This window comes from Lethenteron reissneri, chromosome 53 (assembly GCF_015708825.2).
Source record: "Lethenteron reissneri isolate LAM-NWPU_2019-01 chromosome 53, ASM1570882v1, whole genome shotgun sequence".
In the NCBI taxonomy this organism is placed as follows: domain Eukaryota; kingdom Metazoa; phylum Chordata; class Hyperoartia; order Petromyzontiformes; family Petromyzontidae; genus Lethenteron; species Lethenteron reissneri.
In genome coordinates, this window is record NC_083831.1 from 4,367,295 (window position 1) to 4,384,497 (window position 17,203).

Sequence of the window (17,203 nt, forward strand, 5' to 3'; positions counted from 1 at the left end):
GTAGCTCCACCCACTACTCATGTAGCCCCACCCACTACTCATGTAGCTCCACCCACTACTCAAGTAGCTCCACCCACTACTCATGTAGCTCCTCCCACTACTCATGTAGCTCCACCCACTACTCATGTAGCTCCACCCACTACTCAGGTAGCTCCACCCACTACTCATGTAGCTCCTCCCACTGCTCATGTAGCTCCACCCACTACTCATGTAGCTCCTCCCACTGCTCATGTAGCTCCTCCCACTGCTCATGTAGCTCCTCCCACTACTCATGTAGCTCCGCCCACTGCTCATGTAGCTCCACCCACTACTCATGTAGCTCCTCCCACTGCTCATGTAGCTCCACCCACTACTCATGTAGCTCCTCCCACTACTCATGTAGCTCCTCCCACTACTCATGTAGCTCCGCCCACTGCTCATGTAGCTCCACCCACTGCTCATGTAGCTCCTCCCACTACTCATGTAGCTCCACCCACTACTCATTTAGCTCCACCCACTGCTCATGTAGCTCCACCCACTGCTCATGTAGCTTCACCCACTACTCATGTAGCTCCACCCACTACTCATGTAGCTCCACCCACTACTCATGTAGCTCCTCCCACTGCTCATGTAGCTCCACCCACTACTCATGTAGCTCCACCCACTGCTCATGTAGCTCCACCCACTGCTCATGTAGCTCCTCCCACTACTCATGTAGCTCCACCCACTGCTCATGTAGCTCCTCCCACTACTCATGTAGCTCCATCCACTAGTCATGTAGCTCCACCCACTACTCATGTAGCTCCTCCAACTGCTCATGTAGCTCCTCCCACTGTTCATGTAGCTCCTCCCACTACTCATGTAGCTCCGCCCACTACTCATGTAGCTCCTCCCACTACTCATGTAGCTCCACCCACTGCTCATGTAGCTCCTCCCACTGTTCATGTAGCTCCTCCCACTGCTCATGTAGCTCCTCCCACTACTCATGTAGCTCTACCCACTACTCATGTAGCTCCTCCCACTACTCATGTAGCTCCTCCCACTGCTCATGTAGCTCCTCCCACTACTCATGTAGCTCCACCCACTGCTCATGTAGCTCCTCCCACTACTCATGTAGCTCCACCCACTGCTCATGTAGCTCCGCCCACTGCTCATGTAGCTCCACCCACTACTCATGTAGCTCCTCCCACTACTCATGTAGCTCCACCCACTACTCATGTAGCTCCTCCCACTACTCATGTAGCTCCACCCACTACTCATGTAGCTCCACCCACTGCTCATGTAGCTCCACCCACTACTCATGTAGCTCCTCCCACTGCTCATGTAGCTCCACCCACTACTCATGTAGCTCCACCCACTACTCATGTAGCTCCTCCCACTACTCATGTAGCTCCACCCACTGCTCATGTAGCTCCTCCCACTACTCATGTAGCTCCACCCACTACTCATGTAGCTCCACCCACTGCTCATGTAGCTCCACCCACTGCTCATGTAGCTCCTCCCACTACTCATGTAGCTCCACCCACTACTCATGTAGCTCCACCCACTGCTCATGTAGCTCCACCCACTGCTCATGTAGCTCCTCCCACTACTCATGTAGCTCCACCCACTACTCATGTAGCTCCACCCACTACTCAGGTAGCCCCACCCACTACTCATGTAGCTCCACCCACTACTCAAGTAGCTCCACCCACTACTCATGTAGCTCCTCCCACTACTCATGTAGCTCCACCCACTACTCATGTAGCTCCACCCACTACTCAGGTAGCTCCACCCACTACTCATGTAGCTCCTCCCACTGCTCATGTAGCTCCACCCACTACTCATGTAGCTCCTCCCACTGCTCATGTAGCTCCTCCCACTGCTCATGTAGCTCCTCCCACTACTCATGTAGCTCCGCCCACTGCTCATGTAGCTCCACCCAGTACTCATGTAGCTCCTCCCACTGCTCATGTAGCTCCACCCACTACTCATGTAGCTCCTCCCACTGCTCATGTAGCTCCTCCCACTACTCATGTAGCTCCTCCCACTACTCATGTAGCTCCGCCCACTGCTCATGTAGCTCCACCCACTGCTCATGTAGCTCCTCCCACTACTCATGTAGCTCCACCCACTACTCATGTAGCTCCACCCACTGCTCATGTAGCTCCACCCACTGCTCATGTAGCTTCACCCACTACTCATGTAGCTCCACCCACTGCTCATGTAGCTCCTCCCACTACTCATGTAGCTCCACCCACTACTCATGTAGCTCCACCCACTACTCATGTAGCTCCACCCACTGCTCATGTAGCTCCTCCCACTACTCATGTAGCTCCACCCACTACTCATGTAGCTCCTCCCACTGCTCATGTAGCTCCACCCACTACTCATGTAGCTCCACCCACTACTCATGTAGCTCCACCCACTACTCATGTAGCTCCGCCCACTACTCATGTAGCTCCACCCACTACTCATGTAGCTCCACCCACTACTCATGTAGCTCCTCCCACTGCTCATGTAGCTCCACCCACTACTCATGTAGCTCCACCCACTACTCATGTAGCTCCACCCACTACTCATGTAGCTCCACCCACTACTCATGTAGCTCCTCCCACTGCTCATGTAGCTCCACCCACTACTCATGTAGCGCCACCCACTACTCATGTAGCTCCACCCACTACTCATGTAGCTCCGCCCACTACTCATGTAGCTCCACCCACTACTCATGTAGCTCCACCCACTACTCATGTAGCTCCACCCACTACTCATGTAGCTCCTCCCACTGCTCATGTAGCTCCACCCACTACTCATGTAGCTCCACCCACTACTCATGTAGCTCCACCCACTACTCATGTAGCTCCGCCCACTACTCATGTAGCTCCGCCCACTACTCATGTAGCTCCACCCACTACTCATGTAGCTCCGCCCACTACTCATGTAGCTCCGCCCACTACTCATGTAGCTCCACCCACTACTCATGTAGCTCCGCCCACTACTCATGTAGCTCCACCCACTACTCATGTAGCTCCACCCACTATTCATGTAGCTCCTCCCACTGCTCATGTAGCTCCACCCACTACTCATGTAGCTCCGCCCACTACTCATGTAGCTCCACCAACTACTCATGTAGCTCCTCCCACTGCTCATGTAGCTCCACCCACTACTCATGTAGCTCCGCCCACTACTCATGTAGCTCCACCCACTACTCATGTAGCTCCTCCCACTGCTCATGTAGCTCCACCCACTACTCATGTAGCTCCACCCACTACTCATGTAGCTCCGCCCACTACTCATGTAGCCCCGCCCACTACTCATGTAGCTCCACCCACTACTCATGTAGCTCCGCCCACTACTCATGTAGCTCCGCCCACTACTCATGTAGCTCCACCCACTACTCATGTAGCTCCGCCCACTACTCATGTAGCTCCACCCACTACTCATGTAGCTCCACCCACTATTCATGTAGCTCCTCCCACTGCTCATGTAGCTCCACCCACTACTCATGTAGCTCCGCCCACTACTCATGTAGCTCCACCAACTACTCATGTAGCTCCTCCCACTGCTCATGTAGCTCCACCCACTACTCATGTAGCTCCGCCCACTACTCATGTAGCTCCACCCACTACTCATGTAGCTCCTCCCACTACTCATGTAGCTCCACCCACTACTCATGTAGCTCCTCCCACTGCTCATGTAGCCCCACCCACTACTCATGTAGCTCCTCCCACTACTCATGTAGCTCCTCCCACTACTCATGTAGCTCCGCCCACTACTCATGTAGCTCCGCCCACTGCAGGGAACTCGCCCCAGCGCTGTCAACGGGGTGGGGGGAGCCGACGATTGGGCGCTTCCAGTTGACCCCGTACGATCCGCTTCCGGTTCACGTGCGTCATCACGTGGTGTCGCGCGGTGGATTGTGGGCGCTCTACCCACCACCACCACCCCCCATCAAGCCAAGTGGTCTCCCCTTTTGATGTAAGTCGAGCGAGTTTCTTAAAGCGACTCTCGCGACAAGAGTTTGTCGCGATGCCCTTCGAACAACCGGAAAGTCGTGCGGAAAATCGATTAACGAAATGCTCGGGGGGGTAGGGGGGGTCGTCTCGTGGGGGGGCTGATCGATGCCCGTTGGGCCCAGGCCTCTACATCGCTCGCTACGGCTCCCGTATCGCCGGTCTCCACACGCGGCACATCGTAGCGAAGTCTTCGTGGTGTCTACACGAGCGTGAGGAGACGGGAGCCGTAGTACATGTTGTTTGTGTTGTTTATGGCAGTTATTGTGAAAATTCCGTCAGTTTCTGTGATCACCGTTTCATTGCTTTCATGGCTTTATTTTGGTGATTTCGAAAAGTTTATTGGTTTAAATTTCGATTTAAAGCTTTCGTGACTGCAGGGTTTCATCTTCTTGGTTCTTTCGGTAAAGTCACGTAGAAGGGAAGTAATAAAATAATAAAAATAAAACATAATAAAATAATTCTCACGACGTTTCGGCCACTGAGTGCAAATAGAAAATCCAAGAAAAGACAGCAAAATATTGCAGAAAAAACACCGTACACCAACGCTGTGTGCAAACATCCCAATGGGATGCAAGTCAAACAACAACAACAAGACAACTTAGATTAAGGCCATCAGTCTAACTCCGTACTACAAACAAACATGGCTAAACCAATACATCTTCTTGGTTCTTTCGGTAAAGTCACGTAGAAGGGAAATAATAAAATAATAAAAATCAAACATAATAAAATAATTCTCACGACGTTTCGGCCACAACGCAAGCAGCCGTCCTCAGGTGAAGACCCCCGACAGACCTGGTCTTCACCGGAGGACGGCTGCTTGCGTTGTGGCCGAAACGTCGTGAGAATTATTATATTATGTTTGATTTTTATTATTTTATTATTTCCATTCAACGTGACTTTACCGAAAGAACCAAGAAGATGAATCCCTGCAGTCACGAAAGCTTTAAATCGAGAATTATAATTAGTGACTTTTATCGCCGTAACAGTGACGACTCCGGCCTCGCCATGAGTCTGTGGGACCACAACGACTACCTGGAGGAGCCCAGCGATGACGAGGAAAACCAGCTGAGGTAACGAGGACGTGATGGTCGTGAACGAACGATGCTGATGACTTCCTCTCATTAGTTCTGTATTACATGTGTAGTGTCCTTTATCTCGGTGCGTGTGTGTGTGCGTGCGGTGTGCGGCGCACACACTCACTCGGAGACGAGGTAGTTGCAGGAAGCTCCGTCTCTTTTTATTATCCCGTCACACCAACTCCGGCCTCCTCTCTCTCGACCACACTGCCGTACAGCCCGGCCTAGACACGACCCTGTCCGCATTGCACCGACGGCATCGACAGAGACGGCCAACTACTCTCCGGCCGCGCAATTATCGGGCGAAGACGACAGCGACGACGAGACGGGTCCACTCACAGAACCGGCAGCACATGTCACTTGAAAGAATGTCATAGGTAGCTCTGTGGTATCTGCTTCCTTGCATCACAATCTTAACATGAAGGGGGTTGCCCTGCTTTACAAGAGTCCTGAATGGATGCCAACAGCACTGTCGGCATAATATTTAGGCAAAATATAATTTAAGTGCTGGGACCAAAGCGGTACTCGGCAGGATTTAATCATCGGCATATCGACCATAATGCACAATGGGCTTGCATCGAATCAACATTGACCACAATTTGCCGTGGTATTTAAATGTAGCCATTACCCACAATTTTCCGTGCGCCCCTCCCCCACTCGCCTGCCCGCCCCCCCACCGCAGTAGCTCGGAGGACGAGGTGGACGTCCTGCTGAACGGTCCGGCCAAGCGGAAGCGCCGCCTCATTCGCGAGGTGCTCACGGGAGAGAGCGAGTCGTCCAGCGACGATGATTTCGTCAAGGAGATGGCAAAGGAGTTGGACTCGACTGTGCGCGAGATCACGGCCGTCTGGGCTCCACCACGTACGTGCTCGCACACGCCGCCGGCGGTGATGGTACGGTGATAGTTTTGCCGTATTGGTGCCATTGGTGTAAGGATTATTTATTTAAATGAGGATGCCGGTGATGGGGATTAAAGCAAAGCGGTCCGCATCGTTAAATGGACCATCCTCTGACTATTTATTGGGCGACCCTACATTGGCAGTGGTGCACAAACTCACGTGTAGAAAATAAAATTCAAGACATCAATCACACAGCCTTAAAAGAAACTAAATATCGGACATGTTTTGGACAACGGGCATTCTTCCATGCATAACTTTTCTGATGATAAATGTGGATTTATATATTGTACAAATGCAACCATTTTTGCGGTGAGCGTTTTGTCTGAGCGCGACTGCCTGTTTGAGCTCCCATTGCAGGGCATTGAACACACGCACAGAGAGATAACAATATAATAACAGTACTGCTGCATAGCTTTTCACAGTTGTGCTGTATAGTTAGTTATCTTAAGTATATTCTGGTTGTACCGCGTGGAGCGATATGTTGGGCGTCGTGCTGAACAACCCGAGGTACAACCCAAAAATAACATTGGAAAGCTGTACAATTACACTACAGTTTGGAATTCATGAACAGTTTAAACACAGCCGCGTCTCAAGGCGCTGTAGAGAAATAGTGGACGTGTCTGTTTTATAGAGAGGGGGTCATTGGCAATGGAAACAAGGAAGGTCTTCAGCTTGGACTTGAAGAAACAAAAAATAAACTGCAATGGTGATATTTTAGATTTGTTTTAGAAAAACTTTTTTTTACTTGTTTTGAAGAATAATAATAATGTTCGGTATTCAGAATGTCATGCGATGAGCACAGTGTGCGCGCCTTCAATTTGTTTACCACCCTTTGCGCCATCTCTGTATCTCGACTCACGATCCTCTCCATTTGTTTCTTACGGCGACACGCAGCGGTGCCGGCGATCGATGGAGATGGCAATCAACCGGGAGCCTCGGTGGGGACGGGCGACGCCACCAGCGCCACGGACCCCGAGTTCTACGACGACATTTACTTTGAGACGAGCTCGGAGGAAGAGGCTACCGAGGGTGAGAGGGCACGCGACCGGCGGCAGAGGTCGCAAACGGGTTTTGATTCCTTACCCGTACCCGTACCCGGCCGCACCAGGGTCGCAAATGGGTACCCGTACCCGTTCCCTACCCGTACCCTACCCGAAATGAGTGACAAACGGCTACTCACCAGTGACTCACGGACTACCCGTACCCGGCCGCCCCAGGGTCACAAACGGGTACCCGTACCCGGCCGGGTAGCCGGGTATCGGGGGTAGGGTACGGGTATCGGGTACCCGGTTGCGACCTCTGACCAGCGGTGACGGAGCAGCAGTTGCACACTCAAGCGTGCGTTTGATTCTCTCGCTAGAGTGAGCGTTGATGATGGTGGTGGCGGTGCTTGTGCTGGTGGTGACTGGTGGTAGGAGGTGTGAGCGCACGCAAGAAGAAAAAGTTGAAGAAACGCAAGGAGGCGTCGCGCCGTGTGCTTACCAACGATGAACTCATGTACGACCCGGGCATGGACGATGCCGACCAGGAGTGGGTGGACAAGCAGCGTCGCCGGTCAGAGAAACTCGCCCACCGCTCGCCACACATCATCGCTCGCTTCCCACCCTTAACTCACCACTGAATTGTAGGGGTGTGAATTCCCCCGTCTGATATGTAGGAGGTGGTGGGTTTGATCTCGACCCTGACTCCTGTTGTGTATTAGCAGTTTGTATGTTCTCCCCGTGGTTGCATGGATTTTTTTCCGGGTCATCCGGTTTTTCTCTCAAAATTTATCATCAACGTGCATTGAGAGGATTTTGCTGCTATAAATGTCCACATGATAAGCCACTTGGTTGCGCTATCATTTGTGGCCAGGTCGCTTACAAAAAAAGAGCTAAATAGCTCAGTGGGCCTCGCCCGATAAAATAAAAAATACTCCAGTTCATAATTTAAATTGTAGTAGTTTTTGTCGCGAGAGCGACAGCAGGGGGTGCTGGTGCGCATCGTGTGTGTCCCGTGCGACGATCCACAACATTTACAACGCGCTCGCAGTCGCGAGGGCGACATGCCCGCACTCGGCTCTCACAGAGCACACCCCAGAGCCTGTTTACCGCAGCCAGACAGCCTGCTTTACGAGATCCTCCGCTCCTTATAGGATTATGCGAAAGCCTGCGACTCTGCCGCGAAAGACTTGCCTGTGCAAATTGTTCACGACCTTTTGGGATGTTTTTTTCACGGTGACCCATTTAGTCTGCTGGAGCACGCCTGCGTCAGCTTACGCACGCCTAAGTAGCGCAGGAGACGTTGACGGAGGCAACACGTACTTATTAACAATTTATACTATACAGTACGTAGCGCACCCTAACGCTTGAAGGGGTAACGGCCCCTTCACCCGGTTCTTTCCGAGGCAGTGTCCCTCGGCTAACGTTTCCCCGTTAGCTCCTACACCCCTCAAACCCAGACCATCCTAGTGGAGGCTAACTGACCTGGCCCATCTTCTTGATTCTTTCGGTAAAGTCACGTAGAAGGGAAGTAATAAAATAATAAAAATAAAACATAATAAAAATAATTCTCACGACGTTTCGGCAACAACGCAAGCAGCCGTCCTCAGGTGAAGACCAGGTCTGTCAAGGGAGACAGCGTCTGACGTCTTCACCTGAGGACGGCTGCTTGCGTTGTGGCCGAAACGTCGTGAGAATTATTTTATTATGTTTTATTTTTATTATTTTATTCCCTTCTACGTGACTTTACCGAAAGAACCAATAAGATGAATCCCTGCAGTCACAAAAGCTTTAAATCGAAATTTGACCTGGCCCAGCTTCGGCTCAGGTCCGACCCTCAGCCACACGAGCCTGGCCCTCACAAGGACACAGAAGACCTCACTGCTCTGAGGTCTCCCCTGGCTTGCCCTGCTCGGCTCTTATAAGGGCGGCGAGTCAGGGTAGTCCCAGGGCTAGCTAGCTAGCTGGTACTCTTAGTAGGTGAGTGAGTGGGTGAGTGTGTAGGTGAGTGAGTGGGTGAGTGTGTAGGTGAGTGAGTGGGTGAGTGTGTAGGTGAGTGGGTGAGTGAGTAGGTGAGTGAGTAGGTGAGTGGGTGACTGAGTGACTGAGTGACTGAGTGAGCGGTGAGTGACTGAGGGAGCGGTGAGTGACTGAGTGAGTGAGTGACTGAGTGAGTTGGTGAGTGACTGAGTGAGTGAGTGACTGAGTGAGTGAGTGAGTGGTGAGTAACCTGTATGGTGAGTGAGTGGTGAGTGACTGAGTGAGTGAGTGAGTGGTGAGTGACTGAGTGAGTGAGTGGTGAGCTAGCTGGTCTTCAGTCTTCACTGGCTCTTCTGCACTGTTGTGTCCGTTGTCCCCACCTGCGTGCTTGTGTGTGACGTTTGGGTGAATGTGTACCATTCACAAGTCTTTATCCTCGTGACATTTATGTAACTTGCAATGCTTCCCACATTGGCGGTGGCGCTTTTTCTTATCGACAACGCACAATTGGAAGCGCATCTCGTGAATATAAACAAATCACTGGCCTGGCTTGGTGACAAAATGAACAAACCATATTGTATTCTTGGTTCTTTCGGAAAAGTCACTTAGAAGGGAAATAATAAAATAATGCAAATATAATTTCCCTTCTACGTGACTTTACCGAAAGAACCAAGAATATGAATCTCTGCAGTCACAAAAGCTTTAAATCAAAATTTAAACCATGTCGTGTAACACTTCATGACGCAATTCAATTTTACTAAGCTTCCCCAAAATTTCCCTATGAGGAGCATACCGTTAGCATGGCAGGCAAGAGCTTGTGCAATGGTTAGCCCACTATGCTATGAACCTCAGGACCTGAGTTTGATTCGTCACCATGCAGCTAATATCAGTACAAAGCAATATCTGAACCAGTTGTAGGCCTCTCCCCACCTCAGTCCGCACTGACCAGCATGCTAAAGTACCGTCAAATTACACACACCACCTTTCGTCCAGCAGAACATTGACAAAGGACTGCAATTTTTTGTTAAATCCACAACGCAAAAATTTCATGATCATACAAATGAAGTAAATCGGACTCTAAGGTCATTATCGTTTTACACTTTGCAAGATTGAGATGTTTGGCCTTGGTGTATCCTCTGGCTGGTGATTAGGCTTATACGCAACATGTCATGTAATTAATATGACTACATTACTGCCCCTCTGGTCTTCGCACCTGATAGGTTCACAGTGATGGCGTCACCTTTACGCTATTTAACACCGAAACAGGAAGACGACTTCACAATTTTGGTGAATCGCCTGATGACGCTGGTTGCAATCACCAGTGAAATGTTACAGTACTCGAATTGTAAATGTTGTGGGTCTACTCTCCAGCACACCTGTGGTGCTGAAGTTGTAACTAATTGGCACTTTTTGTTTAAGTGACGAACCTTCTTCTTGGTTCTTTCGGTAAAGTCACGTAGAAGGGAAGTAATAAAATAATAAAAATAAAACATAATAAAATAATTCTCACGACGTTTCGGCCACAACGCAAGTATCCGTCTTCAGATGAAGAATGAAACACTGCTAAGCTTGGAGCATATATATAAGCTGGGTTGGAGGTGGAAGAAGAGCGCCTTGACAAAATAATTTGCATATCAAGAGGAATTTAGCATATTTATGGGAAATGCGTAGGAGGTGGGCGGGGGGGTTTCAAAGTCATATTATGCCCATGCATTATGCAGGATTAGCAGCATCAAAGGGAGGGTGTAGGGAGCAGCATTAATAAAGGGAGGGAATGTTAATAGTATGTACACAGGACAACCCTTACTAATTGGCTGCGCCGGGTAGTGGCGGGTTTAACGACATTTATATTTACGCGATCTAACCCAAAAAAAAACCCTTTATTATGGATCATGTCATGGGCCGCAGGTACCGCGGGTTGCAGAGCGGGAGGGCGGACGGGAAAGCGGATGAGGAGACGCCCTCCAGCGACGCTGTGCTCAACTGCCCCGCGTGCATGACCACGCTGTGCCTCGACTGCCAGCGGTGAGTGCACCAACTCGCACAACGGTCGTCCTGCAATTGCACCCTGCACGCATGCACCGCATGCACGTAAGCACAGCACATACTGCACGCACGCACTGAAGACACACAGCACACACTGCACGGACGCACACTGCACGCATTGGACGTACGCATAGCACGCACACACAGCACGCACACAATGCACGCACTGCACGCACGCAAGCACAGCACATACTGCACGCACACACAGCACGCACTGCAGACACACAGCACACACTGCACGGATGCACACAGCACGCACGCATTGCACGCACGCATTGCACGCACGCATTGCACGCACGCACTGCACGCACGCACTGCACGGATGCACAGCACGTGCACACAGCACGCACACAATGCATGCACTGCACGCACGCACTGCACGCACGCACTGCACGCACGCACTGCACGCACACACTGCACGGACGCACAGCACGGACACACTGCACACACAGCACGGACTGCCCACACAGCACACACACACTGTATGGATAGACAACACACACACAGCACGCACCCAGTACACTACACACACACAGCACACAATTTGCACACTACACACACACATCCTGCACATTTACACCCTGTCCTGCAGTACAGGTTGGTGGCTAAAGATGCCGATCGTTGTTTAGTTATTGGTTGCAGGTTGGAGAGGGGTGCATCTGCTCATAAGAGTATTTTTGGCAATATCTCACAATCATGTGAAATGCGGAGTATCCTTACATCTCATATTATTTGGATACAAGGATTGCAATCTTAATCATTTCCTGACAAATACAAGGCTCCCGTAATCGACTGGCTTTTGTCAGCTTGTTGCAATTTGTCACGCACTATGCATTTTGCAAGTTTCCAACAGCGGTCAAAGGCCACTGAGCATGGTGTAGGCTTGCTGGTGAACGGGTCACAGGACAGACGTGGATCTGTGACGGGTGGCGTGGTGAATTCCCGCTAATAATAGAAAACAGTACAAACCCATTTGCCATGAGTGGGAATGCTGATGGCTTGCTGGTAAGAATAATGTTTGGGCAGACCCATGTTGTGAGTGGAGCCAGCTAAGAAATTAAACCATATAAAACTAAACTATTTTATTTCAACAGGTAAGGCCCAATTAGCTATATAGCTCTTTTTCAGATGAGACCTGAACACAAATGATAGCTCAACCAAGTGGCTTATCGTGTGAAAAGTTAAAGCAGTCATGTTTATAAACGTGGAGGTAAAAACCGGAGGACCCGGAGAAAAATCCACGCGACCACAGGGAGAGACATGCAAATTCCAAATATACAGGTGTCAGGGTTGGGATCGAAGCAACGACCTCCTGCATACCAGGCGAGGTAGTTAACATCTCCTAGCCACCGTAGTGATGATGAGAAAGAGAGATCTCAAACTCCAAATATACAGCAGCAGGCGTAAGGGTCGGGATCGAACCCACGACCTCCTCCATACCAGGCGAGGTAGTTAACATCTCCTAGCCACCGTATTGATGATGATAGAGAGAGATCTCAAACTCCTAATATACAGAAGCAGGCGTAAGGGTCGTCGGGATTGAACCCACGACCTCCTCCATACCAAGCGAGGTAGTTAACATCTCCTAACCACCGTAGTGATGATGAGAGAGAGAGATCTCAAACTCCTAATATACAGCAGCAGGCGTAAGGGTCGGGATCGAACCCACGACCTCCTCCATACCAGGTGAGGTAGTTGACATCTCCTAACCACCGTAGTGATGATGAGAGAGAGAGATCTCAAACTCCTAATATACAGCAGCAGGCGTAAGAGTCGGGATCGAACCCACGACCTCCTCCATACCAGGCGAGGTAGTTAACATCTCCTAACCACCGTAGTGATGATGAGAGAGAGAGATCTCAAACTCCTAATATACAGCAGCAGGCGTAAGAGTCGGGATCGAACCCACGACCTCCTCCATACCAGGCGAGGTAGTTAACATCTCCTAGCCACCGTAGTGATGATGAGAGAGAGAGATCTCAAACTCCTAATTTACAGCAGCAGGCGTAAGGGTCGGGATCGAACCCACGACCTCCTCCATACCAGGCGAGGTAGTTAACATCTCCTAGCCACCGTAGTGATGATGAGAGACACAGACACCAAATATACAGCAGGCGTCAAGGTCGGCATCGAACGCACGACCTCCATACCAGGCGAGGTAGTTAACATCTCGCCACTGTGGCGCCCGGCCATTGTGTTCCCCCACCCGTCGCACCAGGCACGAGCTGTACAGTCACCAGTACCGCGCGATGTTTGTGCTGAACTGCACGGTGAACCGCTCCGAGGTGCTGCGCTACCGCATGACGCGGCCGCGCGGAAAGGGCAAGCAGAGGCGGCGGAAGGGGGCCACCGGCACTGAGGAGGTGAGGCTCATTCACTCATTCTCTCCATTAATGAATTCCTTCGTTCCGTCATCGGGGCCATTGATTTAACTTGAAAATGCGTTGTTGTGCATGGCCTTGATCCAGCGGAGAACAAGAGTGATCGTTTCCCTTCTATGGAGATGATCCCTTGTCTGAAATGTCACCTGTTGTCCGTCCAAGGACGGGTGTATTGCAATAAATCTGAAACTTGCAAGCGAAAAGCAGACCGCGACGTGAAATTCATTGCATCAATTTGTGTGCAATTTGTAAGGGCGCGGTGACACAGACCTATTTCATTTTAAGGTTATTATCCCTTGTTCATCACGACGTCCTTTTTACTTCGATGTCTCAACAGCGTTACGGAGATCGCGTGACGTGAGGGTTCTGCCTTTGTAGTGAGGGTGTTGACGCTGAGGAGGGGGGAGGAGGCGCCTCGCCCCCCCCCCCCCCCCCATGTGGAGTGACGTCACCCGCTAATTATTATGAATGAGGGGGGCTGGTCGATGTGGAGTGATGTAACGAACGTTAAGGACACATTCCTGGGTGATTACTTCGATGTTTCAGTAGCGTGACGGAGATCACGTGAGGTGAGGGTTCTGCCTTTGTAGTGAGGGTTGTGAGTTCTATTTCTGAATGTTTTGATTTTCATTTTTTTTGTTTAATTTTAAAAATTCACATTTATTTTGACCAAAGCGTCCTTGTTTCCAATTTGGTATTCGTAACGTATGCCGGTGTCATGATCCAACTTATGCTTCTTTTCAAAGTTAATCACAAATGACCCGGGTTAGAATTACACGCCAACATCACCAGCGCCCCCCCCCCCCCCGCCGACTGTGAAAACAACTCATAGACTGCACTCGTCTGTGACACATTGCACCTTAGCGATTGACCTCGCGCTATAAATAAGTAATATTTAAAAATAGTTTTTTTTAAACACGCTTTAATGAAATGTACCGTACTCGTAATGGCAAAACTCCACGAAGCTTGCCATAACGTCAGGGACCGTGGTGATTTACAGCCAACGTCAGTTGAGTGTGGACAATTAGACCCAGGTCGAAACATAACATATAAAAAAGATGGTTTAATTTTTTATTTTTTTAATGATAGAATATAGTATTGTCATCAGTATGACATACGTATACCAAGTTTGCAGTCGATAGCACATTTGGAAGTGGGTTAAAATTGAGTTACAAGATTTGACGATACGACAACAACAACCGACAGTGCGTTAATAGAAAGCGTGTAAAAAGATAGCTTATAAATATTTATTTTATTTTTTATGATAGAATATAGTATTGTCATCAGTAAGACATAAGTATATGAAGTTTGCAGTCGATAGTACATTCGGAAGTGGGTTAAAATTGAGTTACAAGATTTGAGGATACGACAACAACAACAACAGACAGAGTGAGTTAAATAAAAGCGCGTAAAAATAAGATATCTTGAAAAACCAAAAATGCCAGTGATGTCTTTGGATATTCCTCAACCCCTTCGAAAAACACACATCTCAAATGCTACCACGGCCCTCTCGTCACCCTCTTCAGTTAACATCTCACGTTTCACGGCCGTGCGTATCGGCCGGTCCTGTCGCCCGTCCTGATTCTGCGCCGTTGTTTCGCTAGGCTGCCGCCAACGCCGGGACCTTCCACGCGGTGGCGGGAGGCACGGGGAAGGAGGCGGAGGAAGAGGAGTACTTCCCGGTGACGTGCAACGAGTGCCAGACGGAAGTGGCCGTCTTCGACAAGGAAGAGGTCTACCACTTCTTCAACATCATCGCCAGCCACTCGTAGGGTCACAATCGGGTACCCGTACCCTACCCGATACCCGGCTACCCGTACCCGGCCGGGGAAATGAGTGACAAATGGTTACTCACCAGTGACTCACGGCCTACCCGTACCCGGCCGCACCAGGGTCGCAAACGGCTACCCGTACCCGGCTGGGTACGGGTAGCCGGGTATCGGGTACCCGGTTGCGACCTCTGGGCCCCGGTGGCTGCCCCTCCGCTCACTGCGTGGATGGGAGAAAAGTCAAAATTTCAGTCGCAAATCCCAAAAGACTCGGGACAAAGGTCACCTCGTACCTCTGTTATAATCACACGTTTATTCTTACTTCGATAACCTTAGTTGATTTTGTTTCTTTCACGTAGAGTATCCCATGTGGTGCTTTGTTGGTGTTGCAGACAACAGAGGCTGATTGGACTTGGGTAAAGACTCATGTGTGAGGCCTTTGCAGCAAAAGCCATTGTTATATTGTAATGTACTGTACTCCCATGTCTATGTCCCCACATTCACCAACCTGCACTGACTAGTGTGGTGAGAAGTATCGTCAAATATCCCCCACCACCAGCACGCTATGGGGAGGCTTTCATCCAGCTGTGAGTTAACAAAAGGACTGTACGCGGGTACACTTCTTACATTTGAGAAACGGCTTCAGCTCATTACTACTTCCAGGGGCTCAAATACTGCATCAACAGTGGTACGGGCTTTGATGTGAACATTAACACGTTCCTTCAGAGTGAGCAGGTAGGAACTTGGTTGGACAGCGCATTCGTGCGATCCGTGTCACGCGGCGCGTCACGTGGTGCTGAGCCCGCCCGAAGCGCTCTATGAAATACAAATCGAGGGCGGGGCTATGCTCGCCAGACAGACAGACAAATAATCCCTGGTGGGCAGTGTGGAACTGTTGTTCCTACCTGTAACATTTCGTCAACAAGAACCAGCCACTTTGCACCTTTCAAAACTGTCAAAAGTGTAATTGTTAGAATCGGTGATGCTGCATTTAAGAGGGGCACCTGCATGTACGTATGTTGAATCTCTTTCGCACCATAGGTAGCCAACCGTGCTAATCGGAGGTGCACCGATAGATTCAGAGTCCTTTTTGTAAGTCCACTGTTGGATGAGGGTCTCCCTCCCCCCCTCACACTGAAGATGATGGGGGTTAAATTTCGATTTAAAGCTTTCGTGACTGCAGGGATTCATCTTCTTGGTTCTTTCGGTAAAGTCACGTAGAAGGGAAATAATAAAATAATTAAAATCAAACATTTAATTATTCTCACGACGTTTCGGCCACAACGCAAGCAGCCGTCCTCAGGTGAAGAACAGGTCTGTCGGAAAGACAGCGTCTGAATGAATGACGCTGTCTTCCCGACAGACCTGTTCTTCTAAAGACCTGTTCTTCACCTGAGGACGGCTGCTTGCGTTGTGGCCGAAACGTCGTGAGACTTGTATTTTATTATGTTTTATTTTTATTTTATTATTTCCCTTCTACGTGACTTTACCGAAAGAACCAAGAAGATGATGGGGGTTATTTGACCACCGTGCGGCCCGCTGGTCAGTGCGGAATGGTGAAGGCGGACAGCATAGACCTCGGAGCATATGCAGCACGACGATGGATTGTTTACTGCAAGAGGAGCGGGACGTTACACGGTGCAACGAAATATAACCGATAGTTCATGTACTCAAACAGCACGCTGATTAGCACATGTGCCCATCCGTATGAATTACCTTAGTGTTTTGCAAACTCGCTGAACTAATTTTGCTGTGACCGCCAAACAAACACGTGCAGAACATCTGTTTCAGAAGATAAATGCGTAACTTGACTTTGAAAATTTGACCTGTTCTCCAGTGTCAACATGCAGTGAGGTGTTACATATTTGTAAGTAACGCAAAATAATATGTAAATAAAGCGCTTTTATTTTTATTTCTTTAAATTGTGTCATTCTGTATCGCATATCGAATGGCTCTTGATGGCAATGAGCTGAGGCAGACTCCAGCGTTAGCTCACAATTTTAAAATATTGTGTACACGTATCGTCGTTATATTTTATGCTACACAGCCTTGTTTTAATGAAAGCAATCCGTGGCTGCATTAAGGGTAAGATAATTAA

General features: G+C 49.7%; 1 protein-coding gene across 4 annotated transcripts; it reads left to right on the plus strand.

The window, feature by feature from the left end:
- Positions 1–3,809: 3,809 nt before the first annotated feature.
- Positions 3,810–16,367, plus strand: EAPP (E2F associated phosphoprotein). Of its 4 annotated transcripts, none has more exons than XM_061573785.1 (8): positions 3,810–3,936; positions 4,961–5,044; positions 5,736–5,911; positions 6,844–6,978; positions 7,365–7,503; positions 10,818–10,934; positions 13,174–13,318; positions 14,941–16,367. In XM_061573785.1, exons 2-8 carry the CDS (start codon positions 4,980–4,982, stop codon positions 15,106–15,108), a joined length of 945 nt encoding a protein of 314 aa, XP_061429769.1. In that variant the 5' UTR covers positions 3,810–3,936; positions 4,961–4,979; the 3' UTR covers positions 15,109–16,367. The 4 variants fall into 4 exon arrangements, with proteins under 4 accessions (XP_061429769.1, XP_061429767.1, XP_061429770.1 ...); XM_061573783.1 differs by having other exon boundaries at positions 5,733–5,911; positions 14,941–16,365; XM_061573786.1 differs by lacking the exon at positions 3,810–3,936 and adding an exon at positions 4,141–4,183.
- Positions 16,368–17,203: the final 836 nt, after the last annotated feature.